Consider the following 13487-nt stretch of genomic DNA (forward strand, 5'->3'; position numbering starts at 1 on the left):
TAGTAAATCTAGTTAATAATGATATGATAATAGTAATCTCATCAAATTGTTTGTAATAGAATCTTGCTCTATTCGACTCTAATGTCTGTATTATCAAACCCCCAGATCTCTCTTCAAAATATCCGCCCCCTTCTCTGCTACCGCATAAACAGTACTCAAGACATTCCCACGAGGCTCAATCGGGATAACACTCGCATCACAAACTCTCACATTCGCCGTTCCATACACAACCAAGTTCTCGTCAACAACCCCATCCAAATCCTCACTCATCATAGCACATGTTCCTACGGGATGGTAATTCGTCGCTCCGTATTGGCGAATGAAGCGTGTCACTTCCTCTACGCTCGTGGCATGGCGAGGAAACCCACTCGGTAAAGTGTTACCACCTGGCTTGAGAAGCGCAGACAGCTTGGGCTGTTCCAGCATTTGGCCGATTTGGATGATGTGGCGAGATAGGATTTCGGCGTCAAGGGGATGTTCAAGATAGTTGATTTTGATTTCAGGATACTTGCTGGGGTCGGCAGTCGTGATATGGGAGCTTCCACGAGAGAAGGGGTAGGAAAGCATAGCTAATATGGTCATGTAGTTCCCTGGTGCAGGTGCAGTACTCGGAGTATATCGTTGTTTCCGTGTCATGAAAACTGTTGAGGATGCTTCTTCTGGGTCGAGGATTATGCGCTTGATGATATCGTGCTGAGCTTTTAGTCCTTTGCTGGACGTTGATGAGGTTTCTAGGAGGATCTTGTTGACGAGAGACGACAATTCGCGTTCTTCTTCCTCTGAGTTGAAGGCCTTTAGTGGCAAATAGGAGAAACTATATGCAGCACCTTCTGCAAGCCGACCTATGTGCTTGGCTTCGTACAGTTTCTTGGCGGCTTCAATTATTGTGGGATCACGGGCAGAGACGTCTGCTGTTTCGATATCGTCAAACACTTCAACGGAAGGCCCAAAGTTCAGATGGTCTTGAAGATTTTCTATTTTCACACGTAAGCATCATATGAGTCAATTTGCCTAGTAGCCATTCTTACCACCGACACCCTCGAGTTCACGAAGACATTCGATACCCGCAGTAGCAAGTCTTTCACGTTGTCCAATTCCGGATAGCTCCAGTAATTTTGGTGATCCAAATGTCCCAGCACATACCACGACTTCTCGATTCGCATGAGCAATCACAGTTTCCCCATTGTCTTGGCTGTAAAGAACACCTATTGCAACAGCCTTACCGTCCCTCTTCTTATCTCCAAAGATAATCTTATTCACCAGCACATTACTTCTGACGACGAGATTATCTCGTTTCGTGGACGGCTCCAGAAATGCGACCCCAGCATGGCTCCTTTCGCCTTTGCAAGAATCAATAGCATTCGTCGTTGTAGACCCTCCCAGAACATCTCCCTCAACTGGGTTCTTCGACGAGCTATATCCCAGATCTTGGATCGCATCCGTCCAAGCTTTCTGCATCGGATGTAACGTCACAGGGTAGGAAGCTTGAATCCCCTCCTCATACTCGCTCTCGTCATGCCTACAGACATATCCACCTTCCATCGCGAAGTCTCCAATCTCCAACTCTCGCTTAACCTCCTCGCCAGGTGCTTGCAATTTTTGAAACCTCGTATAATACTTCCCAATCCCTTCCCAATCCCAACCTTTCCCAGCACCCACCAAACTTCCCCACGCATCATGATATACGCTCGACGGATACACCAATGCATGTGAATTGATCGCACTACTCCCACCCCATAGCTTTCCCCGTGGCTGCAAAATCACTCTACCATTCAAACCCTGCTCCGACACGGTCCGGAATCCCCAATCATAATTCTGATTTCCAAGTAATGAACCAGCAAGGCCTGGGGTACTGACTTTGGGGTCTGAGTTGCGATTTTGACCTGCTTCGAGTACGAGAACACGAAGAGTGGGGGTAGAGGAGAGGCGTGCTGCCAGGACGCTACCTGCTGTTCCACCGCCGACGATTATTACGTCAAAGGTGTCGACGTCTTTATTTTCCAAAGACATGTTGAAACCAGGAGCTAGTATTTTTTACACGAAGACAAAATTTGAGCTCGAAAGTATCCTGCCATCGCAATGGCGATGTAGTAAGAGATGAGAGATGGCGCTTAACCGCCCAGGCACCAGCTTACTTCCACCTGCCGAAAGAGTATCTGAGAACCCCACTTTACGCCATAGGAGTAATTATGTAATATTGTAAGATATGTTATCGTAGCAAGCGGAGACGTGAACATAGTATAATTGAAGTAGAGTAATACGTATTATCAAAGAGACTGTTACAAGATGCAAACCGAAAAAAAGTCTGCATAATGATTTTCTCGCAAGCTTTAAACATTGCCAGATAAAACATAGTATCACAAAAATGGCGGACTATGTTTTCAATGCTGTTCTAGATGATAGTAACGAATATTGGTATTTATACCTGAAATATATACCACCTTGTCCCAATTTCCTCAATGCGTCTAATCATTAACCAAACCAATAACCCAAGGTTTAAACGCCGTCCCAGATCATAAGTACTCATGTTGTTTCATCGTGTTCGTCCATTTACCATGCCGCCTAAAAGCCCCGGCCAAGAATGCTTTTCCCACAAGAGAAATACAAGAATACCAACAGGTACGCCGATAGTAACCAAAAGAGCGTTTCTGCACCACCACCCAAGGCCAACCAGTGAATGGTTATATCCAACCTTATAATGATGATCCCACCGGGTATCCAGAAAACACCATGGCCCAATTTTCCACCCGCCAAAAGAATTCCCATGCAAGCATGCTTTCCCGTATCTCATACAACTATGTATGTATATACATCCATTCTGTCTAAAAGTCATGTACAGTTCCAAGCCTGATTGTAGTCATTGTCTAGGCATTTCTGCCTGCAGCAGCCTCACCACGATTCATTCTGTTGTTAAGAGCTGCCGCGTTGAACATGAAATCGCGATTAATGTCCATGCTTCGAGCGATCCGCCCACCTGGCGTGTTGGGATTAACAACGTTCACACGGCCACGATTTGAAGCTCGCTGTACGTCTTCGTCATCTGTGTGATCTTCCTCCTCATAATCGGCCAATCTTGTGAAATAATCAGCAAGCCCGTCGACGCTAGGCGTACCAACAACATGATCATACATGGGAGGGGGTGTTGGCATCGGTGGAGGAGGCTCATCAGCCTCATATTCAGGAGCAGCAAAACTCGGGTTGCGTAACATGTGGATGGGTCGTTGAACTGCTGTATTCATTGCAAGATGTGCTTGTGGTGGTCTAGTCAAAAGCTGAGCGGTTTCTGGGCGCGCAACCGTCGACTGACCAAGACTCTGCCTCAGATTATCAAGAGAAGAAGCTCTCGAGGCTGATGTTACTGGCGTATTCTCCACACTGGCTGCATTAGGACAACCACATTGACGCTCATTTTGAGAGCGAACACTCGGGCCACCGAGGTCACAGTATGCAGGCAAAGCCATTTGCATTTGGGACGCGTGGCAGCTGAGAATAGTAAAGGGGGAATCGATAGAAATCTCAAAATGGCGGCGCTTTTTACCAGTAGGGTCATCAGGATCTTTGCGGGATATGCGCATGGCAATCTAAAAATAGGGTAAGCAAATGTCTTCCAAAGGGCGATTAATTAATGTGAGCATTTGATTTACCTTGAACCAGTGGTGTACCCTAGCATTCTTCCATGAACAATCATGATGAAGACGTTTGGATTCATCCTTCTTCATCATCTCGCATGTGGGCAATTGAACTGACATCTCCAATTCTGTTGGGCCAGCAAAGTGGTCAAGCCCAAGGTCGAGATCACCTAGTATATTGTTGGACTCTTCAGGTAGAGGTTCTGGGGTGGTGCCCAACTGTCTTGCTATTCTCTCCCTCTCCCTCTGTGCAGTTGCCCGCGCGTGAGCTCTTTCTGAAACAGAGAGCTCGCCTCCACGGAGAACTCGCAGTTCAGAGTTTCTAAACTCTTTGGAGGGATCCTGGTTCGCCAATTTCTCGAACAGTAATAGTTTCTTCTGTTGCTTATCCTTTCTAGTTATATCACCACTGTTGTTGTGGTAATCAATAGACTCCGTAACATAAATCCTGATCTTGTGAATTTGAACTTTTGCCAGAGGGGTTAATTTGAAAGCTATAGGAATCTTAGAGCCAATTGGGAAGGATTTTCCGGAAATCATGATATCATAATGTAACTGGTCATCCCAATTTCTGCTTATTGAGATGGGTTCGACCAATTCCAATGACTCAATGTTTGGTGTTCTGATGACCGGTACTTCCTTGACTCCAAAAAGATTGGCACGAAAGGCACCCGCCCTTTCAACCAGAGTTTCCACTTGCCATACCACAGAAGCCATCGGGAGTTTTGTGGTTTCCGGAGAGTTATTGTCAATTGGCAATTCAAAAGTGTATTCGTATACTCCAGGATGGAAAGTTTTGTACCCTTTTTGTTGGGGTGTTGGGCCATTGGGAGAGTCTCCCTTTTGAAAGCTACGGGACTGGTTATTCTGTAGTGACAACCTCTTTGTTTCCTTTGATGTCATAAGGGTACTTGCTCTACTTCTAGCACCGAGTAATGTCGATATCCCAGAGCTTGGTGAATCCAGAGGGGTTATAGATGTCGTCCCAGATTTATCCCGCAAATAGTAATTGCAGTGCGTTCCATAGCCGACATCAGAACCTTCATACAAAGCATTGAAGAATGGTAGAACTTGTGTTCGAAGCGAGTCTTCTTGAAAAGTTTCTGTTCTGTTCGGTGGCAATCCTGTGTGGTTGTAAGCTTCCATGATCAGAATGTGTAAGTAAATTGAGTATTGCATACCTTCAGGCCATTCAGTTCGCGCCTTTCCTCTGAATGTTAATGTAACTGACTTGATCTTGGCGCTTTTTGTAACATTAAGTCGAACTTTGCCACGGAGAATCCCAAGAGTATTGTGGGATTCAGAATTGCGAGTTGTACCGTCGTGGTCCAAACCAGTCAGGTAGACAATGGGTTCAGCGAACGGAACGTAAACAGATACACCGTTGCCTGACGCAACAGGTTTCTCATTTTCCCCAATGTTCGCTATTGGGGATGGCTTTGAAGTTCTAAGGCTCAAATCAAGGTCCGGCTGGCTGTTTCCTAAGGGCCGGTTTTCGATGCCTACTGCTTCCATATTACTAGGCCCAGGCCCTGTCATTATTCCTCCTTCCGACCCGGCCTCCAACCCAGAACTGGATTGGGCCCTTCTAGAAAATATGCTTCGACGATCCCCCGAATTGGTCCGTACTGATTGTGAACGACTCACTTGCGGACTCGGCGATCTCGTGGATGATGCGGCAGAGGATGTTGGCGAAGAAGGTTGGGATGAAAAGGGCGAGAAAACAGAACCTAGCACACGCTTTGCGCTCTCTCGGGAAGCCAGCTTGTTCAATTGGGACTTGGTTCGGGAAGGCTTTTTAGGCCCTGGTGGGGATGATGGAGGTCTTAAATCAAATGGAACAAAGCCTGCGGGGAGACGAGTTATATGGATGGAATGAGGTCGACGTTGTCTAGGTCGGCAAGGTGGGATAGGAAGAGTTGTGTTCCGTGTCTTGTCTGCTCGGAAACTGGGAGGGTTGTAGTATACCGTTCCTCGACTAGTGAAGTATGGGATTGAGATTTGGCCTGTCATCTTGCGTATTAATGATTAATTCTCTCGAAAATATCTCCGGAAATGTATGTGCTGAATGAGTGTGTGAATCCTCTCGATGAGGGGTAGTAAGAAATAAAACGAAAGTAGTCGCAAACTGTGGGTGGTATTCGAGATGCAGTATGTATCTGATTGAATCCCACGAGGCAATGGCACAATATTATAATATTGTGATATCAGATCACACTGACACCAGATGACCCAAGACTCAAAGCAGTGATGCAGAAATATATTTGGGCAGGGTGAAGCTGGTAGGGCATGAATATGAGGGGGGCATGATTCAAGATGCAATTTGTCGCACAACCAAGTCACGGAGGTGTGTTTGAGGAATTGGGACTTACAATATTGGGTAGATTGCTATGAATTTGTTTGTTGTCAGATGCTTGGGCAACTTATAAAACAAGGAGTAAGGTTTATGTCTGATTGCCAGCACATGTAGACGAGAATGCGAAGTAAAGTACTGCGTTATTGTACTACGAAATCGCAGGAAGCGGTATGCTTGTTTCCTTATATTTCCAGGTATTCGAGATTCAAGCAAAAGATCTGCTGGCAGGGTTGATATTGATGCTTGTATAGCTAGGGATCCTGGAAACCCCACATACAACAATATATCGCGATGAATGGACGATTGGACGATGAGAACCGGGTCAGCAGGTTATCAAATACCGATACATAATTCTCGGGATGATGGGATAGAGGAAGTACAGAGCAGAACTCAGTCGTTGTGAAGCAGGACAATGAATTGAAAGGATAAGAAAATCAGAGATGCAACGAATCTTGTGAGCAGGCTAACGAATCCGAAAGTATCTAGTCTGGACGCTTAATGGTCGTGATGATGGTGGCTATTAATGATCTCCAGGTGCCCAGGTGGGTATTTCCTACGTCTGCTTGCTCTGTTCCGGCGGAATGGAGTGTGAATGAATGGAAAGGAAGAAGTTCTACGGAGTCCTAATTCAAATCGTTGGACCCATTCCACACATTTTAAACGCCGCATCGTGCTTGTTCGTGCCGGAAGCCGCGGAGGAGACCTATGAAAGCAACTTCTGTGTATAATAATGCTCAGGTGCAAAAAGTTAGGACAGATTAGAAAGAGCCGATGATGTACCTAACTCTACTGTACGTGTTCTAATTTTTCCTAGCGTGCATATTCACTATAAATCGGATATCGGCTCAAAATCTACAAAACGTGACCACAACAACGACGACGACAGTAGAATAGGATGCCAATGCTCAAAAGTGGTTACCATACATGATACCGTATACTGTACACACCCGACGTTTCGTTGGATGATACAAATGACCATTCGAGGATCTAGATCTCCTTTCCAACAACGTTCATGATCCTATTGATGACTGTACGATGTAGCTGGGAAAAAAATACGAACCTAATAAAGTCCCCGCCATATCCGAACAGACAGTGCCATTCCGAGATACCGGGCTCTGGCCGCACCACACCGAACTTCTAGCAGGTACGATTTTTATGAATCTATGATATCTATAATACCTTTCTTTCAAATTCCTCAAATCAACACAACATTATTGTTATTTTGTATACCGAGTACATCAACGAATTGGGCACTGATCACTCAGCCAATCCATCTTCGATGAAACTTAAATCAGCAATCAATTTCCATATCAAGATTCTAGAATACAAGTTTTCATGCCCAGGTGCCCGTCAAAATGCAAGTAGTCGATGTCAGATCCACAACCAAACAGACAGAACCAAGAAAAAAAAATCTTTAACAGAAAAGATACTCCGAAAACAGGAACCCCCTGGTAATATCTTCACGTGAAGTTTCGGTATTTAGATTTCGCTATGGATATACCAAGCAGAGTGTCAACCCAATCAATATCCTTTGCGTCTGGGATCCCTTTCGCCCTTGAAATTTAAACTTTTTGAAGGCTGAAACTACTGTTCGATGTTGGTTGGAGTAACAGCATCTCGTCGTATCGAATTGTTAGACTCGCGAGACTTGATTCCAACTGACGTCTAAGCCTTGTTCCTAAGAGCACTCTGCCACCTTGCCCAGAAAACCTAATGTTGTACAGACTACGTGCCGATTTTGCGACGTACCATTTCTACATCCCCAAGTTGATTACAAACCTGAACTGATATGTTCTCTTCTTGGCCTAGAGATACAAGATCAGGGTTTTCTTTTCATAAGGCTATCTTATGATTGGCAATAATCGACAACAGTCTAGCTAAAAGACTTAAATTCATGTCCACAATTCAAACTACTCCATACAGATGCAGATGGCTTATTTAGTGGCATAAGAAACAATGACGAAGGGTGACAAGTATATCCTAGCAGTCTAAGACCCTAGGTCAGCGTCCAAACAAAAACCGCGTAGAATTGATATCGAAAGCATAATCATATTTCAGCGTTTTATAACCTCATCCTATCACTCAAAACAGGCACAGATCAAGTTGCAATCAGTACCTGCCAAGAGGAAACCACCCTTTGTAACATCTCATTTGGCGAACATCCTAAAGCATGTGTAAAGATCGGAAGAACTGCTGTCTATCACCCCGAGCATCCCCTCTAGCCCCTCAATGTGCGGGATACCTATCGTAGAAGTCCGAGCTTTTAAGCCACTTGCATCATCCTCAATTCGGAGTAATTAGATTTGTTCCAGAAGAAAAAGTCTAATAAATATCAATCCTTCTTCCCTGAGTATATCACCATCTAACATTTGGAATATCATCAAGGAGAACCTTCGAAACAAAGATACTCACCGGGGGGGAATCAATCTGTTTAGACGTTCGGGAACGTCACTCACAATCTATCTTGCATGAGGTTCCATTGCATTCATGCACCGATAAATTCACACACGTCATACCGGGGCGGCCAGTGTACACGGTGATCTTGTGTTCAACCACAAAAATCCCCATAACCACAGCCAAATTAGTTCATCTTGATTACATAAAGATGCCTGGAGGTGATGGAAAAGCTTCTAGAGTAGCGGTAGAACTTTTCTATAGGACCTAAAGTATTCACGCGCGACACGGTACTTCTTAGGACTAGTAGGATTCCAGAAGGAAAGCATAAACACGCACGGGAACGTTGAGATTAGTAACAGGAGAGAATGATACTCCAGCGTTCGATTAGTTCATCTCTTTTCTTTTAACAATTATGCCTCTGATTAGACTTCGCAAAGTCCTAATGAACTGTGGTCGCCTAGACTTTGTGTCAAGCCCCACCCGAGAATGAAGATGCACTGTCAAACACAACAATAATACATCAAGAGTTCTTGTTAGAGCCATGAGAACTTGAAATGTGAACTGTAGAGGAAGTCTCGAGAATTTAAGTCGCTGCTCCTACTCCGTAGTCAGACTTCAACTCCAATGTAAATAATATAACCCCACCGATCAATAAAAGGGCGCGCCTTGCCAAGCCTCAACGGTGCCTATGAATAGCATCCAAAGTAGCACACAACATCTGATATTCTGGTGTCAGCAGACTAAAAGATGGAACGCCTTTGATCGGATCTGTAAAATCAATACATATAATATCAATAGAGATAAGCAGCTACTCACTAGTATTCCAGCATCATTATCAATCATTTAAACAAAGACGAAAACATCGACGCAATTATCGATATGAAGTCAGCAACTGATCGCAAAACAGCACTCATCCTAATCGATGTTCAAAATGGCTTTCTTCATCCAACAGCATTTGGTGATCTCGCAACTCGCAGCACGCCGAGGTGTGAGGAAAATATCGCAATGCTGCTTAGGAGGGCCAGAGACTATAATGAAAAATCACTAGGGGCAAGCACCTCATCGCCCGTCCTCATTTGTCATGTGCACCATCACAGTATCAATCCTGCCTCTATGTTGCATCCCATCAAACAGATAGAGGTCGATGGAAAATCAGTGCCTGCAGTCCACCCACTGAAATTTGCAACTCCTCGTTACAACGAGAGGATTTGGACAAAGAACGTCAACTCGGCATTCATTGGAACGGGGCTGGAGAACTTTTTGAAGGAGAACGGCGTGAGGCAATTGGTCATCTGCGGTTTGACCACAGATCACTGCGTCAGTACATCGACGCGCATGGCGAGCAATTTGAGAATTGTCGATGTCATGGAGAATGGGAAACTTGTGGATGAAGGTGATATTGTGCTAGTGGGAGATGCGTGTGCAACATTTGCAAAAGGAGGAATTGATGCTGAAACAATACACCGAGTCAATCTTGCTAGTTTGGATGAAGAATTTGCGCAAGTAAGAGAGACGATAGATGTTGTTGAGAAGGTTTTCGTGGAGGTCTAAATATGTGACTGGTTTTGTCCCAAGCTAGCATTTTTCAGAGTTGGCTTGTCATATAATTCAAGAATGAAGTATAGATACGATGTGTAGTTTTGTGAAACCCAAAAATGAAATTGGATCTCCTCTCCAGCAAGATCTTGTGACTTTAAGAACTTTGAAGAGGTAGACGGCAACAGGTAACCTTGGAGAGTCTCTCCACATGTCAATGGAAGCAACTTTCTTACACATTGAGAGTAAATATTGAATATCAACATCATACTCATGCTGATAAAAATGACAGTAACAAGCAACGATGTGGTAGACAAATATCAATCGTTTCACTCGTTATATGCAAAGATTGTAAAGCAAACAAATCTCAAAAATCATACCTAAATTTTGAATTAATTTAATATTTTGAATGTGAAATGAGAAATTTACTTTAGCTTGGTAGGATCATTATTTTCGTACGGGGCCTCCGGGCCAAGTAAGCGGTAACGAAGGGCAAAATAAATAAAGAGATCGCGATGGACGCGACTGGGTAGGAGACGCGCAAAGTGGAAAATAACATTTCTTAATTCTCGTGTACATTCAACATTGGAGACTATTTTGAAAAATGGACTCACTTCATGAAGGTTATCCTGATGTCTCAACAGTCGATAATGCTTCTCAACCTTTAAAAGGCATGACTCTTTGCTGTACCAATGTTCCAGATGAAAAACGTGTAAGTTTTGTCTATCATGTCAATGTTTATGAGTATTGGATGGTCAAGACTTGCATGATTTGCAACATACAAGCGCACATTTCTCAATTTGAATCCAATTACTAATTTGGCTCATTTCTAGACAGAATTAAACACCCAAGCAGAACAAATGGGTGCCAGTATTCGAGCTGATCTCACAGTCGAGGTTACCCACCTAATCGTTGGGCATTGGGATACTCCAAAATATCATTATGTTGCCCAATTTCGACCGGATGTTCGACCGATGACAATGGATTGGATTGCGACAGTTAGGAACCTTTGGGTAAATGATCATGATATAGATATAGATTCATTGGAACGCCAATATACATTACCTACCTTTACTTCCCTCAGAATTAGCATGACCGGATGCGATGACACGGCAGAGAGGCAGGATATTGCAGAAAAGATCAAAGCGAATGGGGGAGAATATGATGGGAATTTAACCAAACAAATCACACATTTGATATCGTTCCGAACAGAAGGCAACAAATATAAGGCAGCGAAGAGTTGGGGCTTACGGATAGTCTCTGCCGAGTGGTTATCGGATAGCTTGGAAAGAGGAATGATTCTGAACGAGAAATATTATGATCCTTCTTTACCAATAGATGAGAGGGGAAAGGGTTCTTGGGACAAGGACAAGCCCAGGATAAATTCATCGAGAAAGAGGGCCAGGGAACAATCGATATCTGGTGTCGAAGAGGGCAAAAGGAAATTACGCAGAACTGCGAGTACGAAATTAAACACCCAAAGTCAAAGTATATGGGGGGATATTGTTGGTAGTGGCAATTCAATTCAGGTGTCGAGAAGCGGAATTTGGGATACCAGTGATAGCTTTGGACCGGCAGAGAATAAACAAGTCGAGAAAAGCAAAGAAGTTACACCACTTAAAGCTAAAACCCTTGACCTTGTTCAAAACCCGAACCAACCATCAGGTGGCATATTCCATGAATGTCAGTTTTGGATTCATGGGTTTTCTGCTAAGCATACACAAATATTGGAAAATCATCTCGTTGCACATGATGGTAAAGTGCTCCAGAATGAGTCTGATCTAAGTTCTCCGAATTCAAGAACACGGAGTTATATAATCGTGCCATCTCATCTCTCTCCCGCAAAATATCCCAATAACAGTTCAAAGGTTGAAATGGTTACAGACTGGTGGGTAGAACGTTGTCTGCACCTCAAGAAATATCTCGAGCCAAAAGAACATGTTCTAGGAAGACCATTTCCCAAGTTTCCTATAGAAGGGTTTAGTGGCCTGAAAATCTCATCGGCAGCGTTCACCGGTATTGACATTCTTCATGTGAAGAAAGCCACCGAATTATTAGGGGGCACATACAGCGAAGACATGACTCCACAATCTTCGGTTCTTGTCACAAAATCTATAGTCAGCCTTCGCAAAGACAAACTTGAACATGCTCAAGAATGGAAAATTCCAATTGTCACTGCCGATTGGCTTTGGGACTCGATTAGATCAGGAACTAAAGTACCATTTGCCAAATACAGATGCAGAGCCACAAAACAACCAGCTTCAGCACCTATCCCAAATAAAGAGTCAGTACCAAGACATGTTAGCAATCCGGAACAAACGATTAGCCAAAACAAGGGCTCAATTTCTAGATCAAGTACACTTCCTTCACGGTCCTCATCCAAAACACGCCGCATTGCGCCCTTGGATGAGAGTGCTTTTGCACCATTGGAAACCGAATCCACCCCAATAAAAGACGAGGAAGAGTCAGTTCCTCTCCCTATCCATCTCGAACCCGAATCATCAGAACTCACCCCTCCTCCCCCTTCAAAACCCGAACCTCTGTCTGAAATCCCCGCCAACTCACACTCTACAAATCCTACTCCCGCCACAAATTCCCATTCCTCATCTACCACACGAACTCCCGAGGAAAATTCCATCGATATCAGTTCTCTCCTCGCCAAAACAAAACGCCCTGGCTCTTCCGTTTCCATCCCAAACGGCACAGGTGCATCCAGCGATCCTAATTCCAAGCGAGCCCGGCAACCCCGCGGTAAAGCAATCATGGGCCGCGCCCTCTCCAACGTATCAACCGCCTCACTCGCCTCCTCCGTAGACTCCACTGCTACGACCGGCCCCGCAGTAATCTATCCGTGCGAAGAAAGTCAAGATGAAATAAACGAATTCATGAATCTTCAAGGCGATAGAGAGAAAGTGGTGGAAAATATTCCTCCAGCGACGCAGTTGGGATACATGGATAAAGAAGGCGAGGAGTATCAGATGATGGTTCAAGGGATCATGGAGGGAAAGGGAAAGGAAGTAGTTGAGAGGGAAATGAGCGTGGTGAGGGAAATGGAAAAGGCAAAGAGGGGATTGGGACGCAAAGGGACGATTGGAGATTTTTCGAAGGTGGGAGGGAATAGCGGAAAGGGCGCTACGGGGACGAGAACAAGTACACGGAATAGGAAAAGTTAGTTGGGGAGCGGGTTCTAGTGAAATACCTTGGGGTTTATTGGTTGGGTGTAATGCATTGTTGGATATTCAGTAATAAATTTGGAGTTCGATAGGGTATACTGATTGATGGATGGATGGATGTATAATATGGCTCAAATACTGGATAAGCGAAATGGCTTTTTTTTGTTATATACACGAAGATGCATTAGGGTAGAGTAGGTAGGATTGGACGAGACAAAGATAAGATATAAGACTTAAGATTAATGAACGAATCATTGAGAGATGAGCAACGTATGAAATGAATATATAATTCTTCTCCTCGGTTTAATTCTGCATCCCGTGTATAGCGTCTTGTGTACAAGTGCATTTGGTTTACAAAATCTCTATGGTTTCTTGCATGCACATGCACATGCACAT

The 13487-nt window shown here is 44.2% G+C and overlaps 4 protein-coding genes across 4 annotated transcripts; 2 read left to right on the plus strand and 2 right to left on the minus strand.

The window, feature by feature from the left end:
• Positions 1-93: 93 nt before the first annotated feature.
• Positions 94-2010, minus strand: EAF02_011961 (uncharacterized protein; the record flags this gene model as incomplete). Its single annotated transcript, XM_038908009.1, has 2 exons — positions 94-974; positions 1029-2010. 2 exons carry the CDS (start codon positions 2008-2010, stop codon positions 94-96), a joined length of 1863 nt encoding a protein of 620 aa, XP_038752184.1.
• Positions 2011-2864: 854 nt separating this feature from the next.
• EAF02_011962 (uncharacterized protein) lies at positions 2865-5642 on the minus strand (the record flags this gene model as incomplete). The annotated part of the gene is made up of 3 exons (XM_038908010.1): positions 2865-3581; positions 3645-4753; positions 4811-5642. The coding sequence occupies 3 exons, from the start codon at positions 5640-5642 to the stop codon at positions 2865-2867; spliced, it is 2658 nt and encodes an 885-aa protein (XP_038752185.1).
• A 3619-nt stretch (positions 5643-9261) lies between these two features.
• On the plus strand, positions 9262-9933 carry EAF02_011963 (uncharacterized protein; the record flags this gene model as incomplete). Its single annotated transcript, XM_038908011.1, has 1 exon — positions 9262-9933. One exon carries the CDS (start codon positions 9262-9264, stop codon positions 9931-9933), a length of 672 nt encoding a protein of 223 aa, XP_038752186.1.
• Positions 9934-10522: 589 nt separating this feature from the next.
• EAF02_011964 (uncharacterized protein) lies at positions 10523-13091 on the plus strand (the record flags this gene model as incomplete). The annotated part of the gene is made up of 2 exons (XM_038908012.1): positions 10523-10630; positions 10752-13091. The coding sequence occupies 2 exons, from the start codon at positions 10523-10525 to the stop codon at positions 13089-13091; spliced, it is 2448 nt and encodes an 815-aa protein (XP_038752187.1).
• Between the last annotated feature and the right edge of the window lie 396 nt (positions 13092-13487).

Source organism: Botrytis sinoallii, assembly GCF_014898435.1.
Source record: "Botrytis sinoallii strain Bc 23 chromosome Unknown BSIN_038, whole genome shotgun sequence".
In the NCBI taxonomy this organism is placed as follows: domain Eukaryota; kingdom Fungi; phylum Ascomycota; class Leotiomycetes; order Helotiales; family Sclerotiniaceae; genus Botrytis; species Botrytis sinoallii.